Here is a 20,683-nt window from a genome sequence, read left to right as displayed (position 1 = left end):
GTCCCTGTGTGAATGGGCTCTTAAAGTGTTCAACGAAGTAAAGTGGAACCCAAAAGGGAAATATCTGTTTTAAGTCATCCTACCTCCTCTGCCTAACTTGGCATGTCGTTTTGAAGATGGGGGAGCGGGTGCCTAGTTTTAACTCACAGGTGCCCACACCTGGATCGCCCAGGTGATCTGATCGGAGGTTCTCCCCTCCTTCCATGCATTCTTCTGGGACATGTCACAGGTCCCGGGAAGACTGCCGGACCATTCACAAAGCACAGTGGGTAGCCGAAAGCTGCATTTTCTGCCCACAGTTAGGATGTCGGCGCTGGATCCCTGGACAGGTAAGTTTTTCCATTTATTAAAAGTCAGCAGCTACTGATTTAGCTGTCATTTGGAAGTCTATATAAGAGCCAAGGATCCCATTTGGTATCAAAGTTTTTTAGAGCCATGGATAGTATGAAATAGTTTTCCATTAACATAATATCATCTAGTCTTGCAATAATTTGTGAAAAAGGGACTATTGTTTGATTTCCATTGTAGGGCAATAGCCCAATACATATAGTATGTATTAAATTGACTGAAGATGAGGGCAAGTCAGGAACGTTACTAAATAGACAGTTCTAAAATAAGTTAACCTGTTTGCCAACCAGGGTGTTAATAAGAGTAAATATCTCTTGCCATGTAGGAGTTAGTTTTCTGCATTACCAAAATATGTGTAAAAATTACCTGGCTGGGTACAACCACGAAAACAAGATGGAAAGGCATGTGGATAAATGGAGTGTAAATGGTGAGGTGTATAGTACCACCTGGTAAAGCGTTTTACTGCCGTCTCCCGTAATGATAAGGATTTAGTACATTTCTGAAGATTAAGCCACATGGATTCCCAATATCGAGACCTTTAATCCCAGCTAGTTTCCCCAGCGTGTCATATAAGTTAATTTATCTACATTAATTGAGGAACTAAGATGATTATAAAGAGTAGAAAAAGGACCTCTCCCGTGAGGAGATTTATGGCAACTATGTTCATAGGTAGTATATGTGATTGTTTGAGCTTGGACATTAGTGTTATAAATAAAAAAGGTGTATTTGCAAATAATGGTGAAGGTCTGTAAAAGGGACCAATTTTAATTCTTGAAGTTGGGAAAGGGACATAAAGGTGAAAAATGTATAAAAACTTTATCTGTCTGTCCACTGTTGAAAGTCATTGGGACAAGAGAAAGCGGCTTAAATCTGGGGTTTTCTAAAAATGATGTTCCAGGGGAGGTTTTAGAAATCTTTTTTTTTTTTTTTTTTTTTTTAATACTGTTTATTGATATTTTTATCTTCAAAGAAAAAAGGTTACAGAATCACAATATATGATAGCCACAGAAAAAACGATTTAAATCTGGTAATGTGCAGAGGGGACACTTTTAAAAACATACATTGGAGGTACAAGCAAGTTATGCCACTGGGCTAATATAGAGGCGTGGATGGAGGTGGATCTTCTGAAAAAATAGGGAAGGGGTGAAGCAGCTCCAGGAAGGAGGATATGCTACTAAACATGTGACAGGGTTAAATACATAAAGAAATAATAAAAGATGGGCTGGGAGGAAATACAACCTTGTACTGGGAGCAAACAGAGGAGAAAACATAAACTAACTTGCACCAACAGAAATGTATAGGCCAAAGTCCTTGTGCGCCTAAAAGACTACCAATTACTGAAATTGCACTGAAGCGTGGGCTTATCGAGGTATTGAAATAAGGCTCACAAAGGATAAGTAATTTTTATAGCGGTTCCATCATTTAAGGGATTAGGCTATCAACCTATTATGTGTTGAAATGGCTCCTAATGGAATAGCGTTACCCCCAAAGAAAGCCTGGTTTAAAAAAAGGCATAATAGAAATATTCTCAAATTTTATCCAGGGAACATTAGAATTAAAATATTCCACTGAGCTAGCTGTGATAATCTGCAAAAGATATCCACAGCTGTGGGAGCCCTAAGCCTCTATGCGAACAATATAAAACTTTATCATGCCACACAAATCTATTATTTTGACAATAATAATGTGATGATCTGGATTAGTTGATATTCACTAAATTAGTAATAAAGGTGTACAATAGATTAGTAAATGTGTCCTTGATCTTTTAATGGATGATAAAAATAGTGGTAGTAATAGAAATGGCAAAGGTGTTCCTGATGGGGCTTGGGTTTTCAAGATCTAAGCTTATTAACATTTGTGAAGTTGAAGAGAACTGTGTATAATAATATACATGTCATTAATGAATGAATAATTTGTATAGCACTGCAAATGCAAACTGAATCGCCTCAAGGCACTAGATCCGTCCTGTGTTGTCCAGCTTCTTAGAAGAGGTAGGTCTTGAGTTTTTTCTGAAGGCCTGATAGTTTTCTTCCATGCGGATGTAAGTCGGTAGAGCGTTTCATAGCCGTGGTCCTTGGACTGCGAATCTTCGTTCTCCCTATGATTTGTAGCGGGATTTGGGAGTGAGGAGGTGGTTTTGGTTACTGAATGAAAATCATTGATTGGTAAATTTTAATTTGGTTTTGAATGTATGACCATCTGGGAGAATTGGCCCGTGTACCACGTTTTTTGTACTGACCTGCATTTCGTCATTCTGGTAATTTGAAATGGCATCTTGAATAGGCAAAGATTATCTCTCAGCTGTGCAGTGACTGCTGACTGACCTATTTCCCCCTATCTATGGTAGAGCTAATAACCATGGTATGGTGCATCCCTCAAGTGTAGTGGATACAGTCACATATGAGAGGGCATGAAGAAAATAATAGAGGCTGCAGAAATGTCAAAGCAGGCATAATACACAGAGCTAAAGCAGAGAGGAAAAGAGGAGAGGACCCCAGTTATAGGATGCCTGGGCAGTCTCAACCCTCACCATAGAACGAGGTATATGAGTGGGGAATGTAGGATATGTTATGTATGCTGGAGCTTAAATTACAGTATGTTGTGGATTCAATTTTTATTGTAGACAATCAGCATGCTCCTTTTCCTATAGGGAGTTACATGGAAGGGATATTACTTCATTAATCCATGTTAGATCATGTGCTGTAGTTTGTAGTTTTATTTCAGCTGTCAAGTGAGCTTACTGTTTGTATTAAAACAGTTATGTGTATCTTAGAACTATTTTAGCTATTGTTAATTGCTATTTTCTTCCTGTTGGTGATACCAATTACTAACGTTTAAAGCCCAACTCTAGTAAACTTGAAAATTCTCCCTTACACAGTGGGGCTGTGCCCACACTGCAAGTGTTAACTGCTCGTCTTAGGTCTAGGGGGCATGAAAAAGTAGATTTACCTACCCAATCTACTGCACTGCTGGACGGGCCCCCATGTCATCTTCCCCCTCTTGGCTCCTGTGATCTATGGTCTGGATTTTGTCAAGACTAATGCAGGGTCCATAGCCTTGAACTGGACATAGGAGACCGAGGGGCAGCCCGCTTCTGGAGCATGGGGGTGCGCCATTTGCTGGGGGAGCGGAGAATCCAGTGAGTAAAAGTGCTTTTGCTTTCAGCCTCGCTGCAAGAAAGAAATTTCAGATTTCCCAGAGCTGGGCTTTAAAATTAAGTATTTAGTCTGTGAAACTGTATAATTATTTTGACAGTTAAATATTTTTTTTTCTCTTAGGTTAAAAAAAATAAATATTACCTGACGCAGTATGTCTCAAACTGGAGAAAAAGTAAAGGTAGGTGCCATAACAGTATTTAGTACCTTTTTGCTTTGCTCAGACCATATTTACAGCCTGCTCTGGGTGCCACTGCAAAGTGATTCCCATGCGCATGCGCGGGAGTGACGTCGCCCCGCCACAGCCAATAAAGCGCCTGAAGATCGCAAACCCGGAAGAAAAACCGGGCAAAGATTGAAGGTACCAGGAACAAGGGAGAGTGGTGAGAGTGCAGCGCTAGGGGTCTATGTTTGTAGGTAAGTCTGTCATAATGTACTAGTATGCAGTGCTTACTAGAACATTATGGCTTAAAGCTGCCAGGGGACCCATTTTTTACCAGGCAGAAGTCGATTGGTAGAATGAATAAGAATGAATGAATGAATGTTGTACTTCTGTACAACCAGCCTGCCCATACATGGTTTGAAATTCAGCCAGTCCCTGCTGAACTGGCCTAATTTTGATCTATATATGGCTGGCTTTTTTGGTGGTCTTCAGCTTTGAAATGGTCTACCTCTGTATAAGCCATTCGAAAACTAAAAGACTATCACTCACAGGTAAGCTTACCGAGTTAGGCCTCATTCTCACAAGGCGGATCCGCTTCCACGGAGTCCGCCTCGATCCGCTGGCTCAGCGGGAGATCTCTCCGTTGATCTCCGCTGAGCCGGCGGATGACAGGTCCCTCTCTGCTCACTGAGCGGGGAGGGGCTTGTCGAGCGCCGCTGGTTTCTATGGAGAGATCGGACGAAAACACAGCATGTCCATTTTCAACAGATCTCACCCGATCCGCCGGAGACGGATCTGAACATAGAGGCATCCGTCTGCTTTTAGGGGGACATCCCACCCCGTCTGCGGGGTGGGATGTCAGCGGACATGTCACAGCTGACATCCGTCGCTCCATAGACTAGCATGAAGCACCCGTTCAGGTCCGCTATCAAAACTGACAGGCGGAACTGAACGGTCCGATCATGTGAAAGGGGCCTTATTGTTGTGTATGAGATAACATCTTCTTAATAAAGAGTTCCCTTTTGTGAAAGTTATAACAACATTTCACTGTTTGTGAAGCTGTTTAATTATACTGCTTTTCCACATATCTTTGTAACAATATTTGGACATCTGTTGTCTCTTTCCTAGTTTTCTGACTCTGCTGGCTATGTTGGATTTGCCAACCTTCCCAACCAAGTTCACAGAAAATCAGTAAAGAAAGGGTTTGAATTCACCCTCATGGTGGTTGGTAAGTGGAGAAAAATGACCAAACTTTGCTGACATGGATTGGGACTGCATATGCTGGAATATCTCTAGAATCATTTTACTATTGAAAGATTCTCTTACAAATATGTGAAATGCAGCCTAGAAAAGTGTCTTTCTTTTTTGGAACTTATTCAGTAAAGGTTTTATGATGTGGTGCCAAATTGTACTGGCAGTAAACTCTAACAACCTCCAAATTTATCTTGTACTGGCTTGACTTCAGGAGAGTGAATTCTGTAAGCATGAAAACTCAATGCATGTTTGGCCACCAGTAGAATTTGCTCTTACAGTCAAATTGAACCTTAGCCACTCGTCTACCAGGGCCATTTATAAATGGCGTCTGGTTGCAATGACATGTAAACACACTTCTAACTCTTATAGCATCTGGTACTGTGCTTATTGCTGTTAAGACTGATGGCTTTCCGGTGGAAGGCACTGATTTCCCCACCATTTATCCTGGGCTCTGCTGTCCCATCTTTGGGCCCACGGCAAGCATGGAGAGTGTCGTGGGTAGAGCGGAGGGAGATCAGCAGGCATCAGTTTGCTGTTCTCTTTTCCGATAAATGAATGCAGAAGTGACAAGTGACTTCTGGGTTCAGAGCTGACTTTCCCTGCAGCACTGCTGGGGAATAAGCTGATCGAGCACGACTTGTGCTTGGTCAGCTTCATTGAGGTCCACAGGTAATATTAGGGGTCTAATAGACACCTGATTTCTCCTTAAAGGCTAAGTTCACCTTTTGTAAAATAAAATAATAAAAACACACATGATTTTGCAGGTAATGCAAAATGTGCATTTATTTAAATTTTTTTAACATAGAGCCAGAAAGCATTGTAAGAACAGTAGATCACGGGTGCAATGTCAGGCTCCTGCAGACACTTCTGACAGCCCATACTTCCCATACTTCTATTCAAACAGACAGTCAGTTAGCTGCCAGAAGTGTTGGTGAACTACGAGGGCACTGATTGAGCGCCCTGGTAGTTCAGTGAGAATTTCAAGCCATCTGCCGCAGTTGCAGATGGGACTTTTAGTTCATTCACAGATTGCTGTGAATGAATGATGCGACTGTGTGGGTGGAGCCCCGCACAGCTGTGCTATTTTTAAAATGTCAGTGGATGCAAGGAGAGTAATCCTTATTTGCTGTCACAGTAGGTAATTGGGGAGGGGGTGAGTGAGGTAATCACGTTGGTACATATTGCACCGTAAATGAGGTTACTAAAGCTGAACTTATCCTTTAAGCAGGACTTGTCATTTTTACTATGCTATCACATAGGGGCTGTTAGCTCCCTATGCGATGTCAACAAAGTTAAAGAGGAAGTAAACTCAGCCCACAGAATCCACATTTATCATTGAAGCAATACTTGCAAACATTACAAAGCACACCGTCCTGTCAATTCTCCTTTTCATATTAGGTTTTATGTACATTTTTCTTACTTTTGTTATCTGTCTAATGGCAGCAACCAGCTCCTGGTATCCTATTTCATAGCGGAGTATTTTTCCGTCCTGCCGTAATCCTGCGCATTTGCGGCACATCTTATCTTGCTGGCCAGACCCAATGTTTACACAGCCTGAAAGTGCCGGAGCTCTCGCGGGATTAAAATGGATGCTGCCGAGTGCTGATGACGTTGGCACAGCACCTTTGTAAAGGGTTTGACAGCCCACTGAGTGTGCCGTGAATAGGAGCAGAAAGGCGCATGTGCAAATTACGTCACTGCAGGGGACAGAGGTCGATTTCTCACAAATGGCGCAGCTGTGGGTAATGTAAAACCAAGCTATGTGTAAGTTAATGCAGTATGCTTTGAATGAAGAAAAGTACTATAGGAGAATTTACAACCACTTTAAAGAAGAACTTCACCCTTATTGTAAAAATTACAGCAAAGGATCTTTTGCATTCCTTATTTTTCTTTTCCTCCCCATTCTGTTCATGGTGCCCGTTTTCACTGAAGGGCAGATTAACCTATCCATTTTTTACTTCCTGGCTGTCTACCTAGAACTCTCTTGAACCGTGACAGTAGCTTCACATGCTGTGAACGCTGTGTAAGCATCAGCTGTGTTCCGGCAGTAGGACGAGGACTTCCTGTCTTGTTCCTGGAACAAAATTAATTTGGGCTGCGTGCTGCTTTGTTTTTTCTGAAGGAGTACAAGGCCTCCTCTGATTGGCTGAGGTAAAGATTGTGACGTTACCCCCTCACCACACCACCTCCACTCCCCCAGCCCCCCTCACCCCTTCCGGCAGCTGACGTGTGACATACATTGGTGGCAGCAAAAGGGTTAGAGCACAATTTCAGGCTGATATAAAAGAGACAAATTAGTGCAGTTCTGTATTGATTAATACATCAATACGTGTGTTTTTTTTTGTTTTTTTTAACACAAGCAGTGTAAGCCCCTGAATTTGACTTAGGGCTCTTTCACACAGGGCGGATCAGTGATGATCCGCCCCGTGAACACCCGCTTGCTCCGCCGATCCCCGCTGAGCAGGAAGATGACAGGTCCGTCGCTGCACACTGTGCAGCGACGGACCTGTCAGAGCGCCGATCTCCCCTATGGGGGATCGGATGATGACGGACCGTAGAGTCCGTCGTCACCCGATCTGATCCGAAAACGGATGGAAAAGTAGGGTTTTTCTCCGTTACACTTTTCGGATCGGAGTGGGTCGGATGTCAGCGGACATGTCACCGCTGACATCTGACGCTCCATAGGGATACATGTATGTCCGTTTTTCATCCGAAAACGGAAGGATGAAAAACGGACATACGGATCCTCCGTGTGAAAGAGCCCTAACTTTATCTGAATCTCGCAGTCTACTGTGTAGCAGACTAGAAGAATAAGGGCTCTCTCACACGGACGTTCCGTTTTTTATGTCCGTTCAGTTCAGTTCCGTTTTGTTTTTTGGGTTGAAAAACGGATGCGGATGTCAATTTTGACATCCGTTTTCATGTCCGCAAACGTCCGTTTTCATGTCCGCGAACGTCCGTTTTCATGTCCGCGAACGTCCGTTTTCATGTCCGCGAACGTCCGTTTTCATGTCCGCGAACGTCCGTTTTCCATCCGCTAACGTCCGTTTTCCATCCGCTAACGTCCGTTTTCCATCCGCTAACGTCCGTTTTCCATCCGCTAACGTCCGTTTTCCATCCGCTAACGTCCGTTTTCCATCCGCTAACGTCCGTTTTCCATCCGCTAACGTCCGTTTTCCATCCGCTAACGTCCGTTTTACATCCTCAGACATCTGTTTTTTTTAATGAACGTCCGTTTTTCATCTTTTTATATTGCTTTTTCTTCAGTTTCTCATCCGTTTTTGATCTTTTTTTATTTAATCTCCCATGAGACTTCGCTCTTCCCCAGCATGCAATGTGTTTCCCATGCTGCTTTGTGGTCCCAGTGATAGTGTGCAGACATTTTTTTGTCCCGTTACCTGTCTCTGTGCGTTTGTAGTATTTTTAGCTATGTTTTGTACCCAATTTTGGGACGACGTGACATGTGTTGTCCTTATGGAGAATGTGAGGAGAGTGGAGAGTCGGAGGAGGAGAAGATTGCAGCGAAAACGTTGCACCTATTGGACACAACCCATGCTGGTGAAGAGGCCCTATGAGGGTTTTGTTGCTCTGAGTTATGGCAATTTGCGAAGATACCCAACAAAATTCTACAATTTTACCAGGATGACTATCCCCACGTTTGATTTCGTCCTAGATAAACTTCAACCACGTCTGCATCGTTTGGACACAAACATGAGACGTTGCGTGCCCCCCCAGGAACGTCTCCTACTTACTCTCAGGTACACCAGCCTTTTGCTGTTGTTTATTTTAGATTATGAGCCCCCCTACTCCCCTGAGCCAATAGTCAAACCCCTAGATATTTGCCAATGCATGTACATAACTCCCCCCCCCCCCCCCCCACTCACCTAGACCCCTCTCAATTGCCACCCAACCACCCCTTAAAGCTGAGTTCCACCCTATTAAAAGCCATTGGCTACAAAAGGTGTAGCTGCTGACTTTTAATAAACAGCCACTTACCTGTCCCACAGTCCAGCGATGCGTCTGTCCGACAACTCGCTCCTCTCCCACTCCTCTGGTATTGGATGTATAGAGCTCATGCACATATACCATTGTGTACAGTCTAGTCTAACATTGTTTATATTCATCTTAGTTTCTTGCCAAGGGTCAAACCTTCACCAGTTTGAACCACTATTTTCTGCTGGGTATATCAACAATATCAGAAATTGTACATGACACCTGCAAGGCTATATAGGAGGCGCTAAGTCCGCTTGTGATGCCAGTTCCTGATGTACAAATTTGGTCAAAAATCGCTGATGGATTCCTGAAGAACACGCAATTCCCAAACTGCTTTGGAGCCTTGGATGGCAAACACATTCGGATTACAATGCCTCCTGGATCTGGCTCCAGCTATTACAACTACAAAAAATATTTTTCCGTGGTTCTGATGGCAATCTGTGATAGCAACTATAAATTTGTCGCTGTGGATATTGGTGGGTATGGCAGCACTGCTGACTCAAGAGTGTTTAGGGCATCCGGAATGGGGAGAAGGCTTCTAGAGGGCAGGATGAACTTACCACCTGACAAACCACTTCCTGGAACTTCTGGACCTGATATGCCTCATGTCCTTGTGGCTGATGAGGCTTTTGCCCTCTCCAAAGCACATTTTAAGGCCATATACAAAACATAATTTAAACAACAAAAAGAGAATCTTCAACTACCAACTTAGTAGAGCAAGGAGGTACATCGAATGCACATTTGGTATACTAAGTAGCAAATGGCGCATATTCACATTGCCATGCAACTGAAACTGACCAGTGCTGAAGGTGTTATTCAAGCATGCTGTGTGCTGCACAACATAATTCGTGAGAAGGAAGGCATCAGCATGGAAGATGAAGATGAAATCTATTTGCCCTCTGTCAATCTTTGCGTCCAAGCTTATCTGTTCTTGCTCAGCGTGACCAGTTTGCAGACCATTTTATGTCCCCTGATGGAGAGGTTACATGGCAGTATAATCATGTTTAAGCAGTGCCAACATTGCTATTCTTCGCCTATGTAATCTATCATCAAATTTTTATGTAGTGTATAGAGAGTACAAAAATAAAATGCAGTTTTCCATGCAGTCAAATATTTTTTATTTATGTCATATAAAATAAGTGACCACAGTATATATGTAAAAATATATTACAAACATATTTTTCTTACATCTAATATTTCAAAAAAGTGAGTAAACACCTCACATTGTATAAAAAAATAAACTATGAACATGGATTATTGTAACCATGTCCTGTGGTCTGATGTGACCAAGATAAACATATTTGGTTCAAATGGTGTCAAGCCTGAGTGACGGCAATCTGGTGAGAAGTAGAAACACAAGTGTGTCTCTCCTACAGTCAAGCATGGTGGTGGGAGTGTCATGGTCTGGAGCTGCATGATTGCTGCCGGCACTGGGGAGTTACAGTTCATTGATGGAACCATGAATGCCAACATGTACTGTGACATACTGAAGCGGAGCATGATCCCCTCCCTTCGGAGACTGGGCTGCAGGGCAGTATACCAACATAACGACCCCAAACACACCTGCAAGATGACCACTGACGTGCTAAAGAAGCTGAGTGTAAAAAGGTGATAGACTGGCCAAGCATGTCCCCAGACCTAAACCCTATTGATCATCTGTGGGGCATCCTCAAAGAGAATGTAGAGGAGCGAAAGGTCTCTAACATCCACCAGCTCCGTGATGTCGTCATGGAGGAGTGGAAGAGGACTCCAGTGGCAACATGTGATGCTCTGGTGATCTCACTGCCAAGCCAACAAAAAAGTGGCTCAAGAAGATCTTGGAGTGACCTAGCCAGTTTCCAGACCTTACGTGCCAGTTCACACTAGTGCAATGACTGACATCACATGTAATTCACAGCCCATTGCTGTTCACATCACATGCAATGTCTGTCATCGCACTAGTGGGAACCGGCACTTTAACCTTCGATAATATCTGTAGGGAGCGTAGCTGAAGGTTTGAATTACCAAATTAAAAAAGGACCAGATGGTGAACGTTGAGCTCAAACAATATTAAAAAAGAAAACCTTGAAACAAATCAAAAATTGAAATAAATCAGAAAAGCTGCCAGCACCAAAAAGTTTCTATAAACAAACTCCAATCTGTAAAAAACATAAAGTGAGTGCAGCACTAATAATACTGTAAGAAAAAAACAAAAAATTCAAAATGTGTCAAATATTCAGAAGTGGTGAAAAACATGAGTAAGTGAAAAGGGAAAACTAAAGCAGAGTCCCAATGTAAAATATATGATATTACATAAATAGTGAGCCTAATTGGACAATGTATGATCTATAGATGGCAAATGACATGAACAAATACCAAATATTATTACAAATGGTCCAAAAAGTATAAATGGTGAAGTCCACAAACATGATTCAGATGAATGAAAACAGGTATCCGTGAAGCATCACATAAACTTGTAATATCATTTATTTTACATTGGGACTCTGCTTTAGTTTTCCCTTTTCACTTACTCAGGTTTTTCACCACTTCTGAATATTTGAATTACCAAATGTCATCCTGGAAAAATTCACTGGTAGATGATCTGCAAAGAGGAGTGGGACAAAATCCTTCCTGAGATGTGTGCAAACTCGGTGACCAACTAAAATAAACTTTTAAAATACTTTTAAAATACTATTACCCCACATGCAAAAAAAGTACTAGCTTAAAGATCCTGGTAATAAGGCTCTTTGGGGGAATTTGAATATATATTGGTCAATTGGGAGGAACTCGGAAAGAGAGGCTGGGTAAGAGGCGCCACTTGAGGTGGGGTCACTACATTATGTACACTGGTGGTTGGTTGCTGATGGGGGGTAATACTTGGAGGGTAATTATGATACATCTGATATGATGACAGGTTTAGTGGAGCTGGAGTCAAAGCATAAGTGTCGGTTCACACTGAGGCAGCACGACTTACAGCGCGACTGCCTCAGGCGACCCAGGACACGACTCAGCAGCGACTTGCAAAACGACTTCTGTATAGAAGTCAATGCAAGTCGCCCCCAAAGTCGTACAGGAACCTTTTTCCAAGTCGGAGCGACAAATAAAACGGTTCCATTGCAGAGAACGGGACGCTACTACTAGTCGCCTGACAGGTCGTCCCAGTGTGAACCGAGGCTTACCCTAGTAGGGGCGTTGTTGCTCATTTATAAGCGGCGGCATAGGGTCACCTGAAATTGCAGCCCTTACACATACACCAGTGTAATTATAGAGTGACATGTGCACCTCCATCTTTCTGTGCATGGGGACCTGTGTCAATTGGTGGTACAGACTACTCAGGTACACTGCATCCTGATTTGAGGGGTCAGAAAAAGGATCCCTTGTGTCAGCCCTCCTCCTTTCCCTCATGTCTTCCATAAATTCGATCATGGCACCTTCTATGTCTGGCCTTGATTGTCCTCCGCGTTGCCGAGTTGCACGAACAGAACGATTCTGTTGAGGGAGAAATTTTCTTAGAACATTTATCAATGAAAACATTTTAAAATGGGTCAATTTGTATGGGATTCTTACAGGCACACGTTGTCTTTCCTGGGCAGTTGTTCTTGATGAAGCAGAATGTAGTGACGGTTTGAATGACATGGGTCGTTCGTCACCATGCTCTGCCGGTATATCTTCAGGTACAATTTATGCGGCTTGGATTACATTTCCCAAGTCCGAATCCCCCTCCTCCTCTTCCGTTTCAGAAATGTTGGTGCTTGTACTGTAAAAGATATGTTGATCGGTGGATTACAGGACAGCACAGTAGATTTATTACAATACATAATCCATGTGTCCCATTACTGTTCTAAATGAGTCTATGATTTGAGTCGACTAATTTAACCACTTAAGCCCCGGACCATTTGGCTGGCCAAAGACCAGAGCACTTTTGCGATTCTGCACTGCGTTGCTTTAACTGACAATTGCGCGGTCGTGCAACGTTGTTCCCAAACAAAATTGACGTACTTTTTTCCCCACAAATAGAGCTTTCTTTTGGTGGTATTTGATCACCTCTGCGGTTTTTATTTTTTGCGCCTTAAACGATAAACGTTATAAGCGATTAAAAATGCATTGATTACTGTGTAAATGTGACTGGCAGTGAAGGGGTTGACCAGGAGGGGGCGTTGCAGTGTGTCCTAGGGATGTGTTCTAACTGTAGGGGGTGGGGTGGGGTGGGGGTGGGCTACGTGTGTCACGACACTGATCACCGCTCCCGATCACAGGGAGCTGGGATTGGTGTCAGTGTCGCTAGGCAGAACGGGGAAATGCTTGTTTACAACAGCATTTTTCCCGTTCTTCCTCACCGTGAGACGATCGTGGGTATCCCCGCGGACACCGAGTCAGCGCTACCCGCGATCACGCTCATGGATTTTGCGGCAGGGTCGCGCGTGCAACCACACGGAGGCAAATTTAAATTGAGGTACCTGTACGCCCATTTGCCTGTATGTGCCATTCTGCCAATGTAAATGTTCGTGCAGCGGTCGGCAAACGGTTAATTTTGGGGAGCAAAAAAATATTTAGTTATTTACTTATGATGTTAAGTCCATAACTGTTCTTAAAAAGCCCAACATTTCATAGAACAGGCTTTTTCTTTTTGGTGTCGTTCCTGCACCACTTCGACTGTGTTCAGCTTCATCATTTAATTCACGTCGAAAACGATCCCTTATGGATATCCAGCGTATCACTATTTTTTTACCTGCATATGAAAAGTAGACAAAATTAACAGAACATAAATTATTAGGTATACTATTTGTAAGCCATATATATTCAAGCTGTAAAGATGCTCTAAAGCAAACTTGTTGACTACCTATGAAGGCCCTGGAGCACCAGGACAGTGACACGTGACACTGATGTGGCACTGATGGCATGTGACACTGATGACAGATGGCACTAATACGTGGCACTGATGACAGATGGCACTAATACGTGGCACTGATGACAGATGGCACTAATACGTGGCACTGATGACAGATGGCACTAATACGTGGCACTGATTGCACGTGACACTGATGTGGCACTGTTGGCATGTGGCACTGATGTGGTACTGATGACAGATGGCACTAATACATGACACTGATGACAGATGGCACTAATACGTGGCACTGATTGCACGTGACACTGATGTGGCACTGATGGCATGTGGCACTGATGTGGTACTGATGACAGATGGCACTAATACGTGGCACGTGGCACTGATGGCATGTGACACTGATGACAGATGGCACTAATACGTGGCACTGATGGCATGTGACACTGATGGCATGTGACACTGATGACAGATGGCACTAATACGTGGCACTGATGGCACGTGATACTGTGGCACTGATGGCATGTGACACTGACAGATGGCACTAATACGTGGCACTGGGGACAGTTGGCACTGATAGATGGCACTGGGGACAGGTGGCCCTGGGGACAGATGGCACTGACAGGTACTGTACATGCGGTCTAAAGTGACATGGGTGTACTACAAGTCTCACCAAGGCACCCCACCCCCATCCCTACAAACTGCTTACCACGTATCTTGCGCTGCTTTGCATTCATTGTGGTCCAGTGTGGTGTGACCTCTTGGAAGACTTCTTCCCAAATCCTAGATTTGGTAATGCGGTCACTGTAGTCACAGGATTTCTTGTCCCAGATAGCTGGCCTGGCATGCACCAGGTTAATGAGGCGCTCATGGGATACATCTTTTGCCATGCTTCTCTTGTCTTCTCTTCTCTCTCTCTCTCAACACACTGGGCTCATAGGCTGCATGTGACTTCCTTTTAGACCACTACCTAGGTCATAGGTAACTTTTTTATTGAAATATAAAAAAAAAAAAAAAAACATATTTAGGTAAAAAATGGATGTCGGCGGATTGGATGTAAATTGGATCATCCGCTGACATCTGTTTTACGTCCGTTCCGTTTTTCATACGGAAGAAAAAGTAGGGTTTTCCTCTGTCATGATAAACGGACCATAGCGGAGATGGATGTCAGCGGACGTTCATCCGCTGACATCCGCTATTCCATAGGGATACATGTATGTCCGTTTTTCATCCGAAAACGGAAGGATAAAAAACGGACATACTTATCGTTTGTGTGAAAGAGCCCTAAGCATAAGGGCCAATTGGTTGTGTTACAATGGTCAGGTGTCAACAAACATGCTGATAGAAAGAATGAGCAGATTGACAGAGGGATGAGCTCATAAGTTTGCTACTGCTTCTTCTTTACTGTCCAGTCACAGGCTGCAGTGGAAATAAGACCTATATGTGTTATCAAACTGCAGTTTGTCAGGCTTTTTGCACTGCCAGACTGGACTGTGTTGTGTAAATCTCCAATCTGACTGGACACTAGTACAAATCATTTGTTTCACTTGTATGTATATTTTTATAAATATCCCTCGTATGTATTTAGCTGTTTGCCTGGTGTTCAGCATAGGCATTATAATGCTTTCATGAATAATGCTACTTAGCACATAAAATATATCCTTACTTCCAGGTGAGTCTGGATTGGGAAAATCAACACTCATCAACAGCTTGTTCCTCACTGACCTGTACCCAGAGCGATATATCCCAGGAGCAGCAGGTACTTATTGTCATCTACGAATATTTCTTCTTATTTTTTAATCTCATCTTTCCTAGTGATGTTGCATCTACAATTTGTCAGTTCTTGCGCAATCATTTACAGTGGGTATAGGAAAGAATCGCCCCTTTTAATATAATCACATGTTGCGTGGCAGTCTGAAATTAACACAGAAACCATTTTTGTTTTATTTAGCTGTGTTTACTCAGTGTAACTTATAACATCCAATTGAAAGATATAACGCCAGCATGTCAGAAAAAATTAAAAATTAGAATCACTGAGTTGGAAAAAGGATCAACCACTTTGTGTCAGTATTTTGTTAGGTGAACCACCTTTTGCTTTAATTACAGCCTTTAGTTGGCTGGGATATGTCTCTACTAACTTTACACATAAAGACTTTGCAATATTTGCCCACTCTTCTTTGCAGAACTGCTCAAGTTCACTTAAATTTGATAGTGACCGTTTGTGGACTGCAGCCTTCAAGTAATTCTACAGATTTTCAGTGGGGTTTAAGTCTGGGCTCTGCTGTGTGCTATGGGTTATTTTCATGTTGGAAGGTAAACCTTGTTCCCATTGACCACTTTTTGGCAGAGGGCAGCAGATTTTCCTCAAGGATTTGACCGTATTTTGTCCCATCCATTTTTCCTTCTATCTTGACAAGTGCTCCAGTCCCTGCTGTAAAGAAACATCCCCATAATAGGATATTAACACCTCCATTCTTTACTGTAGGAATGGTGTTATTTGTATGGTGAGCTGTATTGGATTTCCGCCAGCAATGGTTTGGTGTTGAGACCAAGCCATTAAATTTTAATCTCCTCATCTGACCATAACACCTTTTTCCATGTGGCCTCAGAATCTTCAAGGTGCGTTTTGGCAAAGCGTCGTGATTGCATGTGGCCTTTCTTGAGGGGTGGCTTTTTTCTTGCAACCCTCCCATACAAGCCACATTTATGGAGAATTTGTAAAATTGTTGTCAAATGCACACAATGACCACTCTTTGTCATAAATTCCTGCAAATGCTTCAGAGTTGCTGTAGGCTTCTTGGTAGCCTCTCTGAGCAATTTTTCCTGGCTCCTTTCATCCAGTTTGGAGTGACGTCCTGATCCAGGGAGGGTCTGTGTTGTACCAAATACCTTTCACTTCCTAATAATAGACTTCTCTGTGCTTGTAGGCATTGATAAAGCCTTTTGACATTTTTTTTGTCTCAAAATCTCCTGACTTGTGCCTGTCTTTTGGTAGTGCCTTGACACCCGTAGTTGATCGATTGCTTCCATTGCACTACCAAGGACTGAAGTACTCCAGGAAAGCTCTTTTCATGCTGAGCTAATCAAAATGACCACAGTTGATCACAGTTGAAAGTCAAATGGATTTGTGTAGCATTGAGAAGGTGATTAGCTACACCTGATTTGAGTTTACAAGTCATTTTTAGGAGAGGGGTGAGTGTGGATCCTTTTTCCAACTCAGTGATTCTGTTTTTGAGTTTATTAATTTTTTCTAACATGTTGGTGTTTTATATATTTCACTTGGATGTTATAAGTTGCACTGAGTAAATACAGCTAGATAGAACAAAAGCTGAATCTGTCTTCATTTCAGGCTGCAAAGCAAAAAAAGTGATTATTTTAAAGGGGAGTGATTCTTTTCTATACCCACTGTAAATGCTTCCCATATACGTGTGTGTGTGTGTATATGTACATTTATTTAATTTTTGTGCAATAATGTGTGATTCCATGTGAATGAGTTCATAATTGAAAATTGTCACTATTTTGCTACCCTAACTATGCTTTTTAGAACATAGATTATTATAATTATTATTAATAAACAGGATTTATATAGTGCCAACAGTTTATGCAGCGCTTTACAACATGAATGAAAATAGTAAAGTGTAGGGTAAAACTTTGTTTTAAGTATAACTAACTAAATGGGCATGGGAAAAAAAAAATCATATAGGTGAACTAAAGTTAGGCACACAATATATATTGACCAACAATGAATTACCTGCTTTTGCCTTCATTTTGATAGCCTGGCACGACAGACCCAGCTATGTAAAACTTACCCCATAAGACAATAATATAAATGTATTCTTTCAAAAACCATTGTCATCTCGTACTGAGATTTTCACTGCCTGCCAATCTCTGTGAGACATACTTTATACCCCCTTCATGGCTACCCTTATACAAACTATGATTTTTTCCTTAGCATAAAGTCTTTGGTGTTTTGCTACATGCAGCTGTGGTTTCCTGCGAACTTGGATTACTATTTATTACGTGGATTCCAGACAGAGAATCGAGGTCTTATCTACACATTTACTGTCAAATAGCCACACATTTAAAGGAATTCCTGGAATTGGCAGATTGCCACTTCCACAGAAGTTTTCAGTTAAAACTTGCTCCCAACATCGGTAATTTTTCACAAGTTTTGGGCTTTGGGCCATATTTTCAGAAGCTTCTTTCATTTCATTTTCATAAAAATTTCTCGTAAATCTCATGTAACGATATTCTTCACAAATGTGTAAATCATATTCTATATAATTTTTTTCAAACAAACCTTCAGTTTTTCCATTATTGCTGATAACAATAATGTTTAAAAAAATAACATTACTAAACTGTGACACTGGCCATACACAAGGACTTTTTTTTTTCCATCAGGGGTGTTTACATCCTTATGCCTGAACATTTAGTTTTTCTTTTTTTTTTGTGTGTAACCCAGTGCAGCGATTTCTTACGTTGTGCCTTTGTGCTCTGACAGGGGAACCCCCCCCCCCCCCATGCTGGTTTTTCAGCATGTCCCTTCGACAAAAGCTGTTCCTTAGACCGACTTCTGTTGGAAAGACAGCTGTACATATGGTCCAAATGTCGGCTGGTTAAGCAGGAGAATTCGGACCGCGTGTACCCAGCTTTAAACAATTAAGTTTTTCACCTGGTCTTTTAGGCTGGGTACACACTAGTACGACATACGCTTTTGGAGCACATGTCACATGACGTGTGTAAATCAATGATTCCCTATGGGAGCCATCGTAACTGCGCCGACACAAATCGGTCCGACTTTGAAAAAGGTTCCTGCACTACTTTGGTCCGACTTTGGTCCTACTGCAGCCCATTGAATATCATTGAAGTCGGATCAAAGTCAGATCATCATCTTAACTGATCCGACTTTGGCATGCGACTTGTGCTTTGAGGATCTTGAAGGGGAACCCCATGCTAAAATAAAAAAAAAAACGGCATGGGGTCCCCCTCAAAATCTATACCAAACCCTTGCATGCAGCCCCCCCCCTCCTGGACCATACCAGTCCACATGCCCTCAACATGGGAGGGGTGGGTGCTTTGGGGCAGGGGGACCCTGCGCCCCCCCACCCCAAAGCACCTTGTCCCCATGCTGATGGGGGAAAGGGCCTCTTCCCAACAACCCTGGGCGGTGGTTGTCGGGGTCTGCAGGCGGGGGGGCTTATCAAAAACTGGGGGGCCCCAGATCCCGGCCCCCCACCCTATGTGAATGAGTAGAGGCGGTACATTGTACCTCTACTCATTCACCCAAAAAGGTGTAAAAAATAAATAAAAACAGTGCACAGGTTTTTGACATAGTTCTTTATTAAAGCAGCTCCAAAGGGTCTTCTCCCCTCTCCGGTTCTTCTCCCTCCTCCGGTTCTCATCTGGAGACCCTGTACCTTGTGATGTCACCACCCCATCATGCCCCGGGCAGTGATGTCACAAGGGGGCGGGGTCTCCGGAGGGCATCACCGGATGGCGACACCCTGTGTCTATAAAAAAAAAAATGGCAGAGAATGGAGCTCACATAACTGGGGGAGCTAACATCGGGAGAAGGCATCAGAGGAAGAAGAACCCTTTCCTGGCCTGCCGGGCTGCGTGCGTGGATAAAGGTTTGGTATAGATTTTGGGTTTACGCAGCGCTTTACAACATGAATGAAAATAGTAAAGTGTAGGGTACAACTTTGTTTTAAGTATAACTAACTAAATGGGCATGGGAAAAAAAAAATCGTATAGGTGAAATAAAGAGTTAGGCACGCAATATATGGTGACTAACAATGACCTGATCTTGCCTTCATTTTGATAGCTGGGTCTGTCGTGCCAGGCTATGTAAGACTTACCCCATAAGACAATAATATAAATGTATTCTTTCAAAAACCATTGTCATCTCGTACTGAGATTTTCACTGCCTGCCAATCTCTGTGAGACATACTTTATACCCCCTTCATGGCTACCCTTATACAAACTATGATTTTTTTCCTTAGCATAAAGTCTTTGGTGTTTTGCTACATGCTGCTGTTGTTTCCTGCCAACCTGGATTACTATTCATTACGTGGATTCCAGACAGAGAACAGAGATCTTATCTACACATTTACTGTCAAATAGCCGCACATTTAAAGGAATTCCTGGAATTGGCAGATTGCCACTTCCACAGAAGTTTTCAGTTAAAACTTGCTCCCAACATCGGTAATTTTTCACAAGTTTTGGGCTTTGGGCCATCTTTTCAGAAACGTATTTCATTTTCGATAAAAATTTCTCGTTAATCTCATGTAACGATATTCTTGACAAATGTGCAAATCCTATTCTATATATTTTTTTTCAAACCGAAAACCTTCAGTATCTCCATTATTGTTATATATCTCCATTATTATTATCTCCATTATTGCTGATAACCGGTTAAAAAAATAACATTACTAAACTGTGACGCTGGCCATACACAAGGACTTTTTTTTCCCATCAGGGGTGTTTACATCCTTATGCCTGAACATTTAGGTTTTTTTTGTGTAACCAGTGCAGCGATTTCTTATGTTGTGCCTTTGTGCTCTGACAGGGGAACCCCCCCATGCTGGTTTTCAGCATGTCCCTTCGACAAAAGCCGTTCCTTAGACCGACTTCTTTCGGAAAGACAGCTGTGCATATGGTCCAAATGTCAGCTGGTTAAGCAGGAATATTCTGTCCGCGTGTACCTAGCTTTAAACAATTAAGTTTTTCATCTGGTCTTTCAAGCTGGGTCCACACTAGTACGACATACGCTTTGGGAGCACATGTCACATGACGTGTGTAAATCAATGATTCCCTATGTGAGGCGTCGTAACTGCTCCGACTTTGGTCCTACTTCAGCCCATTGAATATCATTGAAGTCGGATCAAAGTCAGATCATCATCTTAACTGATCCGACTTTGGCATGCGACTTGTGCTTTGAGGATCTTGAAG

At 42.6% G+C, this 20,683-nt stretch overlaps 1 protein-coding gene across 1 annotated transcript in view; it reads left to right on the top strand.

The window, feature by feature from the left end:
• Window positions 1-20,683, top strand: part of LOC141141270 (septin-2A) — a gene marked incomplete in the record, with an annotated part of 193,089 nt that overhangs the window by 51,181 nt on the left and 121,225 nt on the right. Inside the window, 3 exon segments of the mRNA XM_073628949.1 lie at window positions 3,627-3,684; window positions 4,795-4,894; window positions 15,405-15,491. Coding sequence (XP_073485050.1) covers window positions 3,658-3,684; window positions 4,795-4,894; window positions 15,405-15,491 — 214 coding nt within the window.

Source organism: Aquarana catesbeiana, linkage group LG01, assembly GCF_042186555.1.
Source record: "Aquarana catesbeiana isolate 2022-GZ linkage group LG01, ASM4218655v1, whole genome shotgun sequence".
NCBI classification, from domain to species: domain Eukaryota; kingdom Metazoa; phylum Chordata; class Amphibia; order Anura; family Ranidae; genus Aquarana; species Aquarana catesbeiana.
The sequence above is the reverse complement of the archived record's forward strand: the minus strand, read 5'-3'. Positions and strand labels throughout refer to the sequence as shown.